At 38.4% G+C, this 16175-nt stretch overlaps 1 protein-coding gene across 2 annotated transcripts in view; it reads right to left on the bottom strand.

The window, feature by feature from the left end:
* The window catches only part of Npsr1 (neuropeptide S receptor 1), a 207242-nt gene that overhangs the window by 26371 nt on the left and 164696 nt on the right, over positions 1-16175 (bottom strand). The window contains exon 4 of one of the 2 annotated variants that reach the window (XM_031344054.1): positions 1828-1921. The exons of the other annotated variant lie outside the window; for it this stretch is intronic. Coding sequence (XP_031199914.1) covers positions 1828-1921 — 94 coding nt within the window. The remainder of the gene's footprint in view (positions 1-1827; positions 1922-16175) is intronic. 2 annotated transcript variants of the gene reach the window in all.

Here is a 16175-nt window from a genome sequence, read left to right as displayed (position 1 = left end):
GGGGAGTAACCTCTCAGAGGTGAAGGGGAGAGTAGATAGGGGTAAGAACTGTCAGAGGGGAGACCAAGAGGGGACAGCATTTGGGATGTAAATAAATAAAATAATTAGTAATAGTAGTAGTAAAAAGATATTAATTCTTTGTCTTTTTGGAGTGTAAAATTCCATTTTTCCTTTTGCTATTGTTCATGATTCTTACTTCTATAAATGGTTGAGAACCTTGATGCAGTGACAAATAATTCGCTTTACTGCTTCTACTTTTGATATGATTTCTGTAAGGACTCTGTCCTTCTAGGATGGGGGAAGGTTTGTCATTATGTTCTTTAATCTTGCATTTTCAAATGATTCATTTTCCTGGTCCTGAAGGGTCTGTATTTAATTAGCTGTGCTGTAGTGAATTCATGTTTTTAACTGGCTATCAAACTAGTCCAAGATTATATATTAGCAAGCCCATTCTTTTCCAACTTATTTAAAGTTTTATTTGCTGTGTGTGTGATCTCTGTGTGTACACCTGTCAGTCTGTGTATGGGGGGATATGTGTGTGTATGCATATATGTGCTATTTCTCTAACATTTGTTCTATCAGAGTCTGAGATTATTTTCATATTAACGCATATTTTTTTCTTCACCATTGCTGGTACATTACTAATTATTCTTGTATTCAGTTACCCTAAACCCCATCATAATACCAATCTCTCTGTACTTGCTAACTAAGGACACTGTCACTTTATTGAAGAACAGTACAAATGAGCTCATATGTGGTCAATTAATGAAATTCCCACAGTTCTCTATTTCCTGTGGCTCTCACATTACATTCTGTAGCTCTACTAAAAGTTTCTCATCACTCATTCAATTTGCCCCCTTTAGGTGGGGATTCTATGAGATGCCTTTAAAATGCATTATTTATTTTCCATAGTTTAGCTTTTGTCACATTTAAAAGGTACCTGATTTCCTCCTTGTTTTCCCAGGCAAATTTCAGTTTCTGTGGGTATATGACAAGGTTAGGAGCCCATGGGGCCAGGTCTGCCCATGTGCAGAGCAGAGGGCAGCTAGCTGGTCCTACACAGTCTTCATCACCAAAGCATAGATGGCTCCTGGGACCCCATCAGTAGCATCTCCATGCTGTTCATCATGGATGCAGAGCCTCCATCCTTCCCACCTGGTTGGAGAGTTCTGGAACATTCATGATGCCCTCCTGCCTCAGGACCTGGAGTTTCCTGAGCTCTGCCTCTTCTCCTGTACCATATACTGAACATCAAGCAGCACCCTTAGCCCTGCTTACTACTGTGCACATCAAGTGAGGATATTATTGGCCACCTGCTTTTCTCTTACAGGGATCATGAAGTAAGGAGAAGTTCCCTTGATTTCAATAAATTAAAAATACACTGTGTTTTGAGGATAAGGAGGGGCAGGTATTTTGTTTCTTGAGAATGAAGAGCTCGGAGGGACAGCACCTGTTTTGTAGTAAGAGTGTGCTTGCTGGCAGGACCTTAAGGAAGTAGATGGTAGCACAGCCAAAGCCTGGCCCACCAAGGATTTCTCTTATGGGGCAAGGACCAGGTAGCATTCCTCTATTCCTCTGGCATCCAAACTTTCTTTCTATAATTTTGGACACCCTGACCCATTAGACAGTGAAGGAGGAGGAAAAAGAACAGAGAGAGAAAGAGAGAGAGAGAGAGAGAGAGAGAGAGAGAGAGAGAGAGAGAGAGAGAGAGAGAGAGAGAAAGAGAGAGAGAGAAGGGAAGGGGTTGGAGCAGAGAAAACATCAATAATATTAGTAAAAATATTCCTACCCTGTAAAAGAATCTTTATGAAAAGACTGCTTGCTCACCTCCTTGAAGAAACTTCATGGGGTAAACAATGGCATGGTATCTGTCTATGCTGAGGGACACCAGGACGTAAGTAGAGGCATAGAGCAGGACAACCTAAGGACGGGAACCAGAGGACATGTGTGACTTCACATGAGAGAGGAAATGCACATAGTATATATAATATTCTTAGTATAGCACTTAGAAACCAGAGGATTGAACCAAGGTACCAGCGAGGTGAGAGTTGAAGTAGAGAGGCATTGGTCCTCCCAGCTGGAAGCAGATCTGGGCTTTGCTGCAGGACTCTGGGTTGCTACTGGCAATAGGGTTAGAATGGTCACAGCTCTCTCTGTATGTTCAACTGGCTTCTTGGACTTCCCATACTTCAAGATCAGTCTCTCTTGACAGTTGCATGGTACATTTATCTGTAATTGACTTTTAAAGCTAAAATAATTTTCTCTGTTACAATTGACATTCCAGAATAGCTCAGAAACTAAAGTTCATTTGCCCTTTATCAGGAAAAGTAGTTAAGTAAAGACGGGTTCTGGTTTCCCAGAGTCCACATGCTGCTCCAGCCACTTACCCCAGCGTCACCCTCAGAGAGCCCTGCCCTCTACCCACACTGCCTTCCTCCCAGTCTCTGTCAGAGCTGGACACAGCCTCAGCTTCTGAGCTTCCCTCTTCTGACTCTCCTCCAGTTAATCTCATCCATACCCTCTCAATAGCTCAGGTTCAGACTTAGTTGCATTCTCTGTAGAGGAAGAAATTGGACCATAAGTTAACATCTCTTCTGTGAAGCATTCCTATGTGGAATCTAGTTGACTAAGATATGTCAGAAAGCATGATCTCAATGGAAAATTTCTGAGTAACCAGAAGGCAATTTCTATAAGCCAGTAAGATATCTCTTTGTGGTCAAATCTAGACTTCAGACAAATATCAGCACATTATAGTTGCACTTCAATTTAGGATAAAGCTATTGTTACTTGAAATCTTGTCATCCGATAATATATTTAGCACCAATTGTTTGAAAATTGTAGCTTCTTATTTTATATATATCGAGAACCCCTATAATAGACTTCAATTAGGTAAAATTATCAAATGCACAACCTATCTCATACTATGGCATTGGCTAACTCATGAGCTACAAGGGCCCTGATGGTTGAGCATAAAAACCATGATTTCAAGGTTATACCATCATACAGTCTGAAAATCACATGATTGGGTCATCAGAAATTGGGGACCATATGCCCCTTTCCTTTTTTTTTTCTTTATAATACAACCACACATGCTTTCCAGCATTAATCTTGTTGGGAGAGGATAGTAAGGAATGACCAGAGACTGATGCCATCCATGCCCACCTCCCTGTCCTGCACACACCTGAGGGACATAAAAAAGAAATTCTTTTGTGTAAAGAGTAACCAAGGTAGAAACAGAGAGTAGTTAAGTTTAAAGAAAAGTCAAGCTATTGCCTCCTTAAAGAGAACTGATGTTTCTCTGTGTGAACCATGACTGAAGCTGATCACACAATGCCAGGAAGCTGGCATAAAAGAAAGATGGCAAAGAGTGACTCAGCTGGAAAGAAGGATTTGCCAGGCAGTTCTGAGTCTTGGACATCTCTTCTGGCTTGAGTCAAGTGATTGACACAGTTCAGAATCTGCGACAGAAGAAGAGACATCAAAACAGATTTTCAGGGCTGCAAGCAGTATTAACCAAAAAGAGACAGATGTGGAGACACAGCCGAAAAGAATATTTAACTTCTGAGATTAAACATCTTCAAACATCTAGGTGCAGTAAAATAAAATAAAGATATCTAAAAGAAACACGTCTCAAATTGCCAGGAGTCTCTTTAAAAAGTAAATGCCAGAGAACACGCTCAGAGTTTTGAAAGAAAAATTGTGATCCAAGAATTTTGTAAATTTCATTTCTGTGCCAATGCACAGAACAGCTTTTTTTGGATATGTATGAAGGAAGGAAATATAACACCCCACATCCCCCTCCGGAGTCCTCGGAGGAGACCCAGCTGAAGAAGAACTGTTTCAAAATTAAGAGGAAAGGGGACAAAATACCTATGCCATGCAAGGAAGGCCTCAAAATGCAAAATGCTTCACAGATAGTAAGGAATGTATGACGTGACATTTCAGGGAAGAACCTGGGTTGAGCTGTGAGGGGAGAGAAGAAAAAGAGAAGTCTTGTTGAGTCTTATATAGTTTTCTGTCTGCCTTTGATAGCAATACATCTGAAGTTGAAAGGTAAGTTATAACAGAATAAATGAAGAAAACATTTAAAATAGAGAAAAATTAGCTTCTCTGTCTTCTGTGGTTCCTATGGCAAATAGCCACAGGTTTGGTGGCTTCAACAACATCATTTATTCCCTCCATAGCTCTGGAGACCAGAAGTCTAAAACAATTCTACTATCCCCAAATCAAGATTATTTTCAGGATCATGCCTCTTCTGGAAACCCTAGGGGAGAATCCATCCCCAGTTTCTTTAAGCTTCAGGTAGCTGCCAACATCCTATCCTTGTGACCTTCAGTGCAACTCCCTCCTATGTGCTACAATGTTCTCCCTCTTCTGCCTGTGTGCCAGATCTGTATTTTCCTCTTAGGATTGCATTTTAGGATTCCTTAAATTAATTTAAGATAATACTACATTTCAGATTCTTACATACCACACATGCCAATTATTTTTTTCTGTCACATATGGTGTGTAGCAGGCATAGATTCCTAGGGTTAGGGTGCAATTGTCCTGGAAGAATACTCTTTCAGCTTCCCACAATTACTATTTCTGCAACAAATCCTCAAAGAACAAAACTCCAAAGAGAACAGTGGCAGAGAGGTCCTGAAATAATACAAGACACTGTTTCCCACTGTAAGTATAAATGGCTTAATCTTTTTCATTAAAACAAAGACTGTTTAAGACAAAACCTTCTCTATGGTCTAACTATATTTTGTTCAGAATATAAATCAATAAAACCAAATAACACTGGAATTTAAAAATAGTGCTCAGAGGCATATCAAATAACTAAAAAAAATATTAAAAGGCTTTTATTAAAAATACTGCATGATACTAATCAAATTCAATGCTAGCAGCTTCCCATGTGACAAAGATTTTTTTCTGCTGATAAAAGACACAGCACATAATGTCTGTAGAATACTGATAAATGTAGATGTAATAACTAATACAACACTAAATGTATGTACCAAAAGTGTCCAAGATTTTACAGGCAGAACAGCCTATAAAACATAAATAGGCAAAATTGAACTCCCTAGTACAAAATGCAAAATTGCTAGACAACAGACAGAAATTTGGTCATATCCTAGATTACAAACAAAGGAAATTTCTCAGTAGAATCCAAAAACTAGGATTTACTCAACTCACATATCTCAAACAAGTGACAAAGCTGAAACAAGTAACATTTAAAAAAAATGTTACTCAGAAATTTGAACATCTTCATAATTAACTCAAGCAAAGAAGGAAATCACAGTACAATTATAGTCAATTCATAAATGTCAACAATGAAAACTCTATACACCAACAGCATATGGGGTGCCATTCTGAGAGCAGATGGCAGCTTGAGGACATGTCTGCCTTCCCACCACCCTGCCCCCAACGCTAACAGACATGACCCAGAGAATGTGACATGCAAAGAAATTCTGCAAAGGGAAGTGAGATTAACTGCTGGAAGCAAAATGATTTTACTTAGGAAAATGCCAGATTGTGTTCATGTAAACTACTATTCTTAGGCTGCCTTTAAAACTATGCTCTTGATTTTTTTTTTTTTTTTAGAGCAAGTTCAGGTTTACAAAGTCCTACAAATAGTGAAGAGAATTCATGTGTTGCTCATATCGCATCATGTATCTGCTGGTGTCAATATCTTTAATTCTTATGGTATTAAAGTAGTTGATCAGTCTTGGTATATCATCAACAACTAAGCTGTGTGGTTTATATAAAGGTTCAGGCTTTGTCACTAAATTCTGTGGGCTTGGACAGTGTGATGATACTTATCTACCATCTGTTTTACCAAGATGAGAATCACTGACCTTGCAATGCCCTATGGGCGCCTAGTCACCCTTTCTTCTTATAAATCCTCAGGAACCACTCATGTACGGTCTAACACAGCTTTGCTCTTTTGATAAAGTGACATAGCTGAAGTCAGGCGGTATTTAGCTGACCAGATTGGCTCCTTTTATGTAACTGTGTGATTTACCATTCCTTCATGTGCATCAACAGCTTATTTTCTTATATTTTAGAAAAAAAATACTCATTGTCATATTACACGGACTTGACATGTTTTGTTAATCCATTGAACTGCTGGTGGGCATCTTGACTGTAACAGGTTTTGATGATTAGTAGTGCAGCTAAAACCACCTTTATGCAGGTTTTTGTGTGGATATAAGTTGTCTGCTCAACTGCACAAATGTCTATGATCATAAATTGCCCAACTGTGTAGTGAAATTATGCGTAACTTTGTAAGAACCTGTCAAATTGGTTTTCAAAGAAGCTGTACCATTTTTAGTTCTATCTACTGTGAGCCCAAGCTTTTGTTAATATACCAGTGTTGGGCATTGCCAGTGTTTCTTATTCTTTCCTGTAAGCTGGCTGTTGTATAATACTGAGTACTGGTACCTTCTTGTTCCAACTTGCAATTAACTAATGAGATGCATGTTTGCCATCTTTAGTGATTCACCTACTCTTTCCTATTTTTAAGAGGGTTGCTTTTATACTGTTGTCTTTTAAGCTTTCCAGTTATCCCATAATGGCTTTATGGTATTACATTTATATTTGTGATTCATACTGAGTATTTTAAAAGGTACAATATCTGTGTTTATGTTTTAATATTTTATTTTTATTGTACACATCAATATTTTACAGAACACCTTAGTGGCAACTGCAATTATAGTGATCAATTCTTTTCTATGTAAATACTGAAGACATTTAAACTATTTTCAATAAATAGAATTTATGATGTAATGAACAATTTTTAGTCCTCATGTAAATATTTTTATTCAATTTTTTATATGTAAGTATTATTTAATGGCTATACAGTTTGTGATATCAACCACTATGCATTCAAATTTGTAAATTAATTTCTTACTCGGTGGGCATCTTGAATGTCTTGTCCATCCCATCGTGTCCACTGCTTACACTACCAGTGGGACTCTTTTTCCTCCCTCTGGAACTATGGCTTCCCAGAACTCTGGCTATGTCTGTTGCCTGGAGCCACATTCTCCTTTTCCCTCTGGAATCCCAGCCATGCCCTCTTCCCAGGATCTCATTACTCATGCTGCTGCTTGAACCCTTCCTTTATGCAGAACTCACACTGCTGTCTTCCCAGGCAGAGCCCCCACTCTCACCTCCCTTGGACACACTAATGCCACCATCCCAGGCTGTGTTTCAAGCTACTCCCTGCAAGACTTTACCTGTTACTTTGAAAACTGAGCCCCACTGTCCCTCTTGTGGGAACTTCAGTCCCTTCCTCTTAGAAATATCACACCCTCACTTCCTTCTGGTCTTTGAAGGCCACCATCCCAGGGCCCTCTTAAAGTGCCTATTTGCTTTACAGGTAGGATATCTTGTCTGTCTTGCCTCTGGCACTCCATTCCCACCGCCTGAGGGACCTGGATGAGCCCCTGCTCACTGCATAGGCAAAATTCACATTTCTCTATGGCACTTCAATAATAGTTATTTATTTTTATTTTATGGGCACAGGTATTTTGTCTAAATGTATGTCTGTGTAATATGTGCATGCTGTGCCTGCAGAGGCTAGAAGAGGGAATGATATACTCTGGGACTGCAGTTAAAGACAATTGTTAACTGCCATGTGGGTATTGGGAATCAAACCTAGGCCCCCAGAAGAACAGTATGTGGTCTTGAATGAAGAGCCATCACTTTAGCCCCTTCTTCTCACATTCTAATCTACCAGCTAACAGCCTGTATGGAATATCTGCTTTCCCCACAGGAAGTCAGTGCATCTACTCCCTTGCAAGTAACTTACTCCTCTGTATCAGGATATATGTTGATCACCTGTTCACCCCTAAAGATAGAGGCCACCTTCCATGCCCACTGGTACCCAAACCACTGAGTTTTAGGACTCTTGTGGAGCCTTTGCCAGCTTCCTCAGTCTGAAGCCATTTTCCAAATATCTGTGCCTTCCAGACTCTATTCTAAGTGGTGCCTGGAGCAGTTGCCCCTCAGGACAGAAGCCACACCTCTCTAACCCTGCAGTTCACTCTCCACTCTACTGACCCATACAAAGTTCCTGCAGAGCAGGTCAGAACCTGTGCCTTTCCCTAGCTGAACTGGAGTTACCTCAGCTACCTGACTCACAAATCAACACTAACTGGCCACAGGACTGAGGTTGAAATATATGCTAGCTATTCCAAACCTAGCAAAGTCAACATAATAATAACAACAAAATTCAGATTATATTATCCATTTGATACAGGTGATCTAGAACTCCTATCACTTTGATTGAAGAGCAGAAAACTGGCCAGGAAAGTTCTTTCATGCTGACCAGGTATCATAGTGTTGAAAGGTACTATGAGGTTGCTAAGGAAGAAAACACATGAGTGGTTACACCCAGCATTGGACCCTGAACACTGCAATACTGACTGGTACATCTCTCTCTTCTCTGCCACTTACCCCCACCCAAGCATTAAGGGATATCTTAGAAGAGGAGGCAGAATTAATGTAAGACCCAGAGGATAGGGAAAAATGTGAAAGGTTCTGTATTTTGGTCTATCACAATCCCAGCAGCTGAGGTTACCTATGTAAGACCTGAACAAGATCACATCAGTCCAATTCCCACATGCACACAGAATGATCTCCAGGATCTATGCTTACTGAAGACTATTTGTAAGGGATAGTTTCTGGAATAGAGATAATTATTCTTTTTGAAGATGTAACAACTCACAGGATTCCAACACTCTAGTGGATGGCCCTCACACCATACATACATGGGCATCAAGAAAAAAAATGCATGTATCTTGTTTTCAAGAAACATATTGCAATGCTAAATACTGGCCTCCAAGATCTTGCCTTGGGAAGAAAGACTCATGTACACCAAGGGTGCTATGCAAGCTTGCTTCTTAATTTAAAACTATTGGTTGAGTAAAGATGCATACAGCCTATAGTTGAATGTGAGGAGAACCCATGAGGAGGAAAGAAGGGAGAGGAAGAGAGAGGAGATGATGCCATGGGGTAACAGATTGTGAGAACTGGCCATGAGGGATGGCCAATTGGAGTAAAAAAAGCCCAGGCAGAACATGACAAGTCATATCTCAGGGTATTGACAGGGAAGTACACAAAATAGCATAGTGGGTTAATATTTGCCAAACTCTAGTACTATTAAGGCTTATTGTAAATATAAAGATTTTGTGTTTATCTGGGAACTAAATAATCAAAGGTGGGATAGAAACCCCCAGTTACTTTTAACTACAATAACATATCTTAGCTTTAAAGGTAGCTACCAACTCGGAGTAAAAGGATGGATAAAAATATTCTAATTAAATGGAAACACAAGGCAAGCAAGTATCACTTATCCTAACATCTGACAAGACAGACATCAAACCAAAATAAGCAGAAGAGATAAGGGAGGATACTTCATTTTAATAAGAGAACAGCTAAGCAAGGAGACATTTCTATAACCATAAACAAAGATAGAGAAAGAAGTCAAGGACATGCCTTTATTCACAGTAGCCCACAAAGAAAATAAATCTAACCAAGAAAATGAAGGACCTCTACAGTGAAAACTTGAAACCTCTAAAGATAGATAGAGAATGGCCCTAGAAAATGGTGAGACATCTCATGCACACGTATTAGTAGAACACTGTGGAAGTTATTTATAGATTCAGTGCAATTCCAATCAAAATCCCTATATCATTACTCAGAAATAGAAAAATCTACCCTAAAACTTATATTTGTATGTAACTACAAAAGATACCATATACCAAAACAATCCTGCAGAAAAAGAACAATACTGGAATCTGCCATTCCAGATATTAAGATACATGTGCTGAAACATTCTGTGAAGTCTGAGTACTGAACTCTTCTTGCATCCTTAAAATAAATTCCACTTTTTAAGATCTGTAATCTTCAATGTGTTCTAGAAATTATTTCAATTGATCTTCTTGCATTTATGCTGATAAGAGGTGTTGGCCTCTAGGTTTTGTTTCCTGTAGTACTTTGGCTTGGTATGCATATAAAGCCAGTCTTGTAAAATGAGTTTGGATGTATTCTCCATATTTCAAAAAGTTGGGGAAGATTTTGATAGATGAGTAATAATTCTTTTTTAATATCATGGAGGATAAATCAATAAAGACATCTGGGCCTGGAATATTTTCTTTTTTTTTTTTTTTTGGCTGGGAGCTGTTTGATTCCTATCCAATCTGGTGTTCATTATTGCTCTCTTTAAACTCTATACTAATTGATTATTTCATCTTTGTAGCTTGTACATTTTAGTTTGTTTCATGTTATCTGATCTGTTGGCAGGTACTAATTCATAGTAGTCTCAGGGTTTTTGGTATTTCTATGACATTAGACTTAATGTGTTCCCTGTAACTTTGAATTTTACTGATTGAAATTTCTATTTTTATAAGTAAAACAGGATCAATTTAATTCATCTTTTCAAAAGAGGAACTCAGTTTTATTGATCTTTCTTACTTACTCTTAGCTCTCCATTCTTTCTTTCCTGTTCTCTATTTCAGCCTGTGATAGTTTAAATGCAAATGGCCTCCATGGGCTCATACGGTGTAGCACTATTAGAAGGTGTAGTCTTGTTGGAGTAGGCTTAGCATTGTTGGAGGAACTGTCACTGGGGGTGGGCTTTGAGGTTTCAGAAGCTCAAGCTACTCCCAGTGGCTCAGGCTCTCTTCCTGTTGCCCTCAGCTCCAGATGTAGAACTCTCAGCTCCCTCTCCTGCACCATGTCTTTCTGCATGCCACCATGATGATAATGGACTAAACCTCTGAAGTATAAGCCAGTCCCAATTATAAGTTTATAAGAGTTGCTGTGGTCATGATGTCTCTTCACAGCAATAGAAACTCTAACTAAGACACAGCTTGATTCTTTCTGCAGAGTTTGGATTGATTTGGTTCTTTCCTTCTCTCTTTGAGCTAGGCTGCACATTTTCTGTCTCTCTTCTTTCTCAGTTTAGTTTATTGCTGCTAACACTCTCATCCTCATTTTTTTAAAACATATCTTTATGTGTGTACTTATTTCGCTTTAATTCATTTCATACTCTTTAAGTTTCTCTTTTATTTTTTAAAACTTACCTAGGTTGTACTGAATCTTTCTGCCCATTACTGACTACCTTCTAGTTTTCTTTCATCAGAGTTGAAAACAATGTGTAATTTCATGTAGGTCTTCAGCTTATGAAGGCTTGGTTTATTACATTTGTGCTTTAAATGTGGTTGATCTTGTGACTGTTTTCCATACCACTAATGAAAGTTTTCTTTTAAGTTTTTTCTCTCTATTTTTTTTATTTTACTTTTTCAAGACAGGGTTTCTCTGTATAGCCCTGACTGTCCTGGAACTTACTCTGTAGACCAGACTGGCCTAAAACTCAGAAATCTGCCTGCCTCTGCCTCCCAAGTGCTGGGATTAAAGGTGTGCACCAGCACTGCCCAGCTAAGTTTTTACTTTTCTGTTCTCAGATATCTGTATGATCTGGTTTTAATGGTCTGAATGTTTATTACCATTTACTACTTAGCAAAAAAGAAATGGTTTATGTGCCCAGTTCACTGGCCATATTTAAAATAGCTCATATTAAATCTTCATAAAGCATACTCATTGGCTGGCATTTCTCAGAAATGTTATGTTTTATATTTTTTTCCTATAAATGAGACAGTCTCTTTTGTTTCTTTGTGTATTTCATACTCTTATTAAAAACCAGAAGTTCTGAAAAAAATCATTGAATTTTTCTTTATTTCTTTACTCACTTATTTAAATTAACAAGTAAAACATTTTAAATTTATGGCTCATAACAAGTTGTATACCTGTGCTCATAATACACTAGCTAAAGCAAGTCTTTTTAAGTCTGTTTTTTTTTTCATTTACTTACATTCCAAATGTTGACATCCTTCCCAGTCCCTGCCTCCAAAAGTTCTTCACCCTATCCTCCTCCCCCTTTGATCCTAATATAGTGCCCCCATCCCCACCCTCTATATTCCTCCACACTCCCAACTCACTTCCCCCACCCCCCTTCCCTGGGGCATCAAGTCTCTACAAGATCAGGTGCATCCTCTCCCACTGAGGCCAGACAAGGCAGTCCTCAGCTACATATGTGCTGGGAGTCATAGACCAGCCCATGCATGCTTTTTGGTTGATGGTTTAGCTTCTGGGAGCTCCCCAAGGTCTGAGTTAGATGATATTGCTGTTCTTCCTGTGGTGTTGCAATCCCCTTCAGCTCCTTCCCCTAATTTTTCTATAGGGATCCTTGACTTCAGTTCATTGGTTGACTATAAGTATCTGCATCTGTCTCAGACAGCTGCTGGTAGAGTTTCTTAGAGGAAAGTCATTCTAGGCTCTTGTCTACAAGCACAGCATACATCAGCAATAGTGCCATGGTTTGGTGCCCACCCATTGGATAAATCCCAAGTTGGGCCTGTCACTGGATGGCTTTTACTGACCTTAGTCAAAACACCAAATAGTGGGGAGATGGAACCTGAGAGACCACCTCCAATAGATAGACAGGGCTCCCAGTGGAGGGATAGGTCATCAACCTACCTTCAAAATTTTTGACCCAAATTGTTCCTGACTAAAAGCAAGATCTTAATAAGTCTTACCTCATATGTTTGATTTTTGTAATAAAAATACATAAAATATAATCTCTTAAAAAATTCCCAGTACACAAAATATCTTATTATCTGTGGACATCAGGCCATATAATAGTAATTCTCCTAAGCTTATTCTGCAAGTGAAATGCCATGCCCTGTGCCCATTCTACAGACTGGTAAGAACTTCACTCCATTTATGTGGGCTTAATATGTTTAGATTCCACATATAATAGAAATCATATTGTATATTTCTTTCTATGCCTGCCCTATTCCACTTAAGGTGCAGCCATCTGTGGCAGTAATATTCCTTTTCTTTTAAATTCTGAATAATATTTCACTGTGTGTCTACTTGTATGAGTGTGTGCACATGTGTTTTTGTATATATGTGTGTTTGTGTATATGAGTGCGTATGTGTGTGCAGAAATGTGTGTTCATATGTGTGTATATCCCTGTGTGTATGACCTATTTCTTTATTCACTCATTTTACATTGGACACTTTGACTGTTCCATGTGTGGGCTAATACCAATAATGTTGCAATGAATATGAGAGTATTTATTTGGTATGCCAGTTTCATAAGCTCAGAATATATATATACCCAGAGTTAGGAGAGCTAAAACATGTATTTTTTTAGTAGGTTTTTCTTTTTTAAGCATTTCCATACCATTCTCCACAGTGGCTACAGTTTCTCATCCTGGACATTTACAAGTACCATGTTTTCTTTCTCCCATACCCTTGTCAGCCCTTGTTTTTATTTCTAATAACAGCCATCTTAACCTAAAAAGTATGGTTATATCTTATTAGAGTTGCCATTTGCATTTCCTGATGGATTAGAGAGGATGTGTTTCTTCAACACCTATTGGATCCTTCTGAGAAATGCCTATTCATGTCATTTGGGTTTTATTGATTTTTTTCAGCTATGTTGTTAGATTTTAATTGCTATAATAAAATATCCAATACTGAGTAACTTTATAAAGGAGAGAGTTTATTTTACTGTTATGGTCAAGCAGCTTGTTCAGATGAGCTCTTGCTTTGATAAGGGGTCTATGGCTGATGTCCAGTGGTGGAGTAAGAGTGCAGAGAGAACTAAAGGTTGAACAAGAAACAGATGGAACTTTCTTTGTTCCTTTTACAGGAACTACCTCTGAACACATTCCAGAAACTTGGGGATCTCCCATAAGCTCCACTCTTAAAGGGTCTGGCACTCCCTGATGGGGATTGGTTCTAATAATTTGTCTTGATGTGGCTCCCCAAATCCCATGGGAATGTGTATGTCCAGACGCTGAGGGTCCCTGTCCCTAATTGGTTTTTGATTAATCAATAATGGGACAATGGTTAATGGCTGGGCAGGGTGAAAGAGGCAGGACTTTCAGAATTTCTGAGCAAGAAACACAGAGGAGAGGAGCAAGAGTATCGCCATGATGGGGAAACAGAAAGATCAACATGTAAAAATGTAAGAATCAGAGAATGTGGTCCCAGGGGTCACTGCCAAGATTGGGTCTGGGGTAGCATAGATAAAATATAGATTTAGCAAGTATTAATTCAAGAATACCAGAGTGGAGTGTGCACTAGCTGCATCAACGTTTGGAAGTACCCAACCATTGACCTAGTTAGGCATATTAAAATATAAAGGATTGTGTGTGTGTGTGTGTGTGTGTGTGTGTGTGTGTGTATGTGTGTGTGTGTGTGTTTTCATTCAAGAATTCAGAGAGCTCTGATGGGTGGCTAGAACACAACAATTCTCCTCTACAAGTCCCAATATTTCCCCTCCTTTATGGCCCAACTTTTAGCCAAACCAACCCGGAAAGGACACAATCCAACTAGACCTAAATTGTAGCACTTATTGGCTTGCTTTGTTTCTTTATGCATTCTGACAATCTATCTTTTAAAAGATATTATTCCTAAGAATTTTTCTAAAAGTTATGTGTATGAGTGTTTTGCCTGTATGTATGTATGGGCACCACATTGTGGCACCATTATAGGCACCAAGGACAACAGAAAGGAGTGGTGGATCCCCAGAAAATTAAGTTAAAGATATCTGTGAGCCACTATATGAGTGCAAGGTCTGTAGTCCTCTGAAAGAGCAGGTTATCCTTTAAGCCACTGAGCCATCTCTCTAGCTCCCTTAAAAAAAAGTCAGATTTTGCATTACAAATAATATCCTCTCATACTATGGGCTGCTGTTTCATTTTATTTATTTATTTATTTATTTATTTATTTATTTATTTATTTATTTGGTAGGCAAAAACATTTTCCAAGTTGATGTATCTTCAAATGCCTGTTTTTGTTTTTTATTACTTATGCTTTTAAGGTCAAATTGAAAATTTTCTCTCCTAGATAAATCCCATGGATATTTCTTTTTTGTTTCATTTTTGTAGTGTTATAATTTAAAGTCTTCTGTTCAAATTTTTAATGCATATGAGTATACTTGTGTACTTAGTATAAAATAAAGGTCTAAGTTTGTTATACTTCACATTTTCCTAGTGTCTTCTCTGTAGATCATAACCTTTCCCTGTTTTGTGTTCCTGATAAAATCACTGATAATCGATCATATACAAATGTATCTTTTTTGGTGATTTCTACTTGCTTCCATTCGTCTATACATATGCTTATATGGAAATGCAATTTATATTGGCTTTTAAAGCTTCATCATGAATCTTTAAAAAAACTAAAATATAATTATATCACATATCCCTTCCTTTACTCTCTCTCTCATCCCTCCTGTTCACTCTCTACTCTCCCAAATTCATGACTTCCTCTTCTTTAGCCATCATAGTTATGTATACATATAAGTATATACATACAACCTGATGAATCAGTTCAGCATTACCTGAGTGTGTATGTTTCCAGGGATGACCACTTGGTATTGGATAATCAATCAGGGGCAATTCCCTGGGGAAGACTGATTCTCCCTCTCACTGAAATTGGCAATTGCTTGTATGTGTTTGTCTAGAGTGTGAGTCCCAGGGGAATTCCTCCATCTATATTGGGATCTCAGCTGTTGTTTGACTTTTTCAGGTCTTCTTTAGGCAGCCGCATTGTTGAGATTTCATGGATGTGGCTTCCATGTTTTAGCTAGAATATATAATTTGACAGTAGACCTCTTGGTCCTCTGGCTCTAACAGACTTTCTGCCACTTCTTCCAAAATGTGAATGATCTCTGAAACTTAAGTGTAGAAGTTGTGTTACATCAGTTTGGGCTGAGAACCCACAATTACTTTTCTGCATTTAGTTAGTTATGCCACTCTATAGTAATCTATTTATGCCAAAAAAAAAAAAAAAGTTTCCTTGGTGAGGCATGAATTCTATACTTATCTGCAGGTATACGATAAGTATTTGGAATACAGTTGTGAAATTACACTGACTTAAGAAAGCTGCAGTAGTTGGTTCCCTTCTCAGGTCTATGACCTCACTAGCCATAGGTTAGGTTCACAGTACCAAGTATAACTTCCCTCTTTTTGAGAAGACTTTAATTCAATTCGACAGCTGTTGGTAAGTCTTAAGATGAAAGTGCCACAACTTCTTCATGTGGTTGGGGAAATATTGCCAGCTCAGTCCTTGTGGTTGATATGCTTACCAGCTGAATAGAACTTCAGAAT

Source organism: Mastomys coucha, unplaced genomic scaffold (assembly GCF_008632895.1).
Source record: "Mastomys coucha isolate ucsf_1 unplaced genomic scaffold, UCSF_Mcou_1 pScaffold23, whole genome shotgun sequence".
Lineage (NCBI taxonomy): Eukaryota > Metazoa > Chordata > Mammalia > Rodentia > Muridae > Mastomys > Mastomys coucha.
The sequence above is the reverse complement of the archived record's forward strand: the minus strand, read 5'-3'. Positions and strand labels throughout refer to the sequence as shown.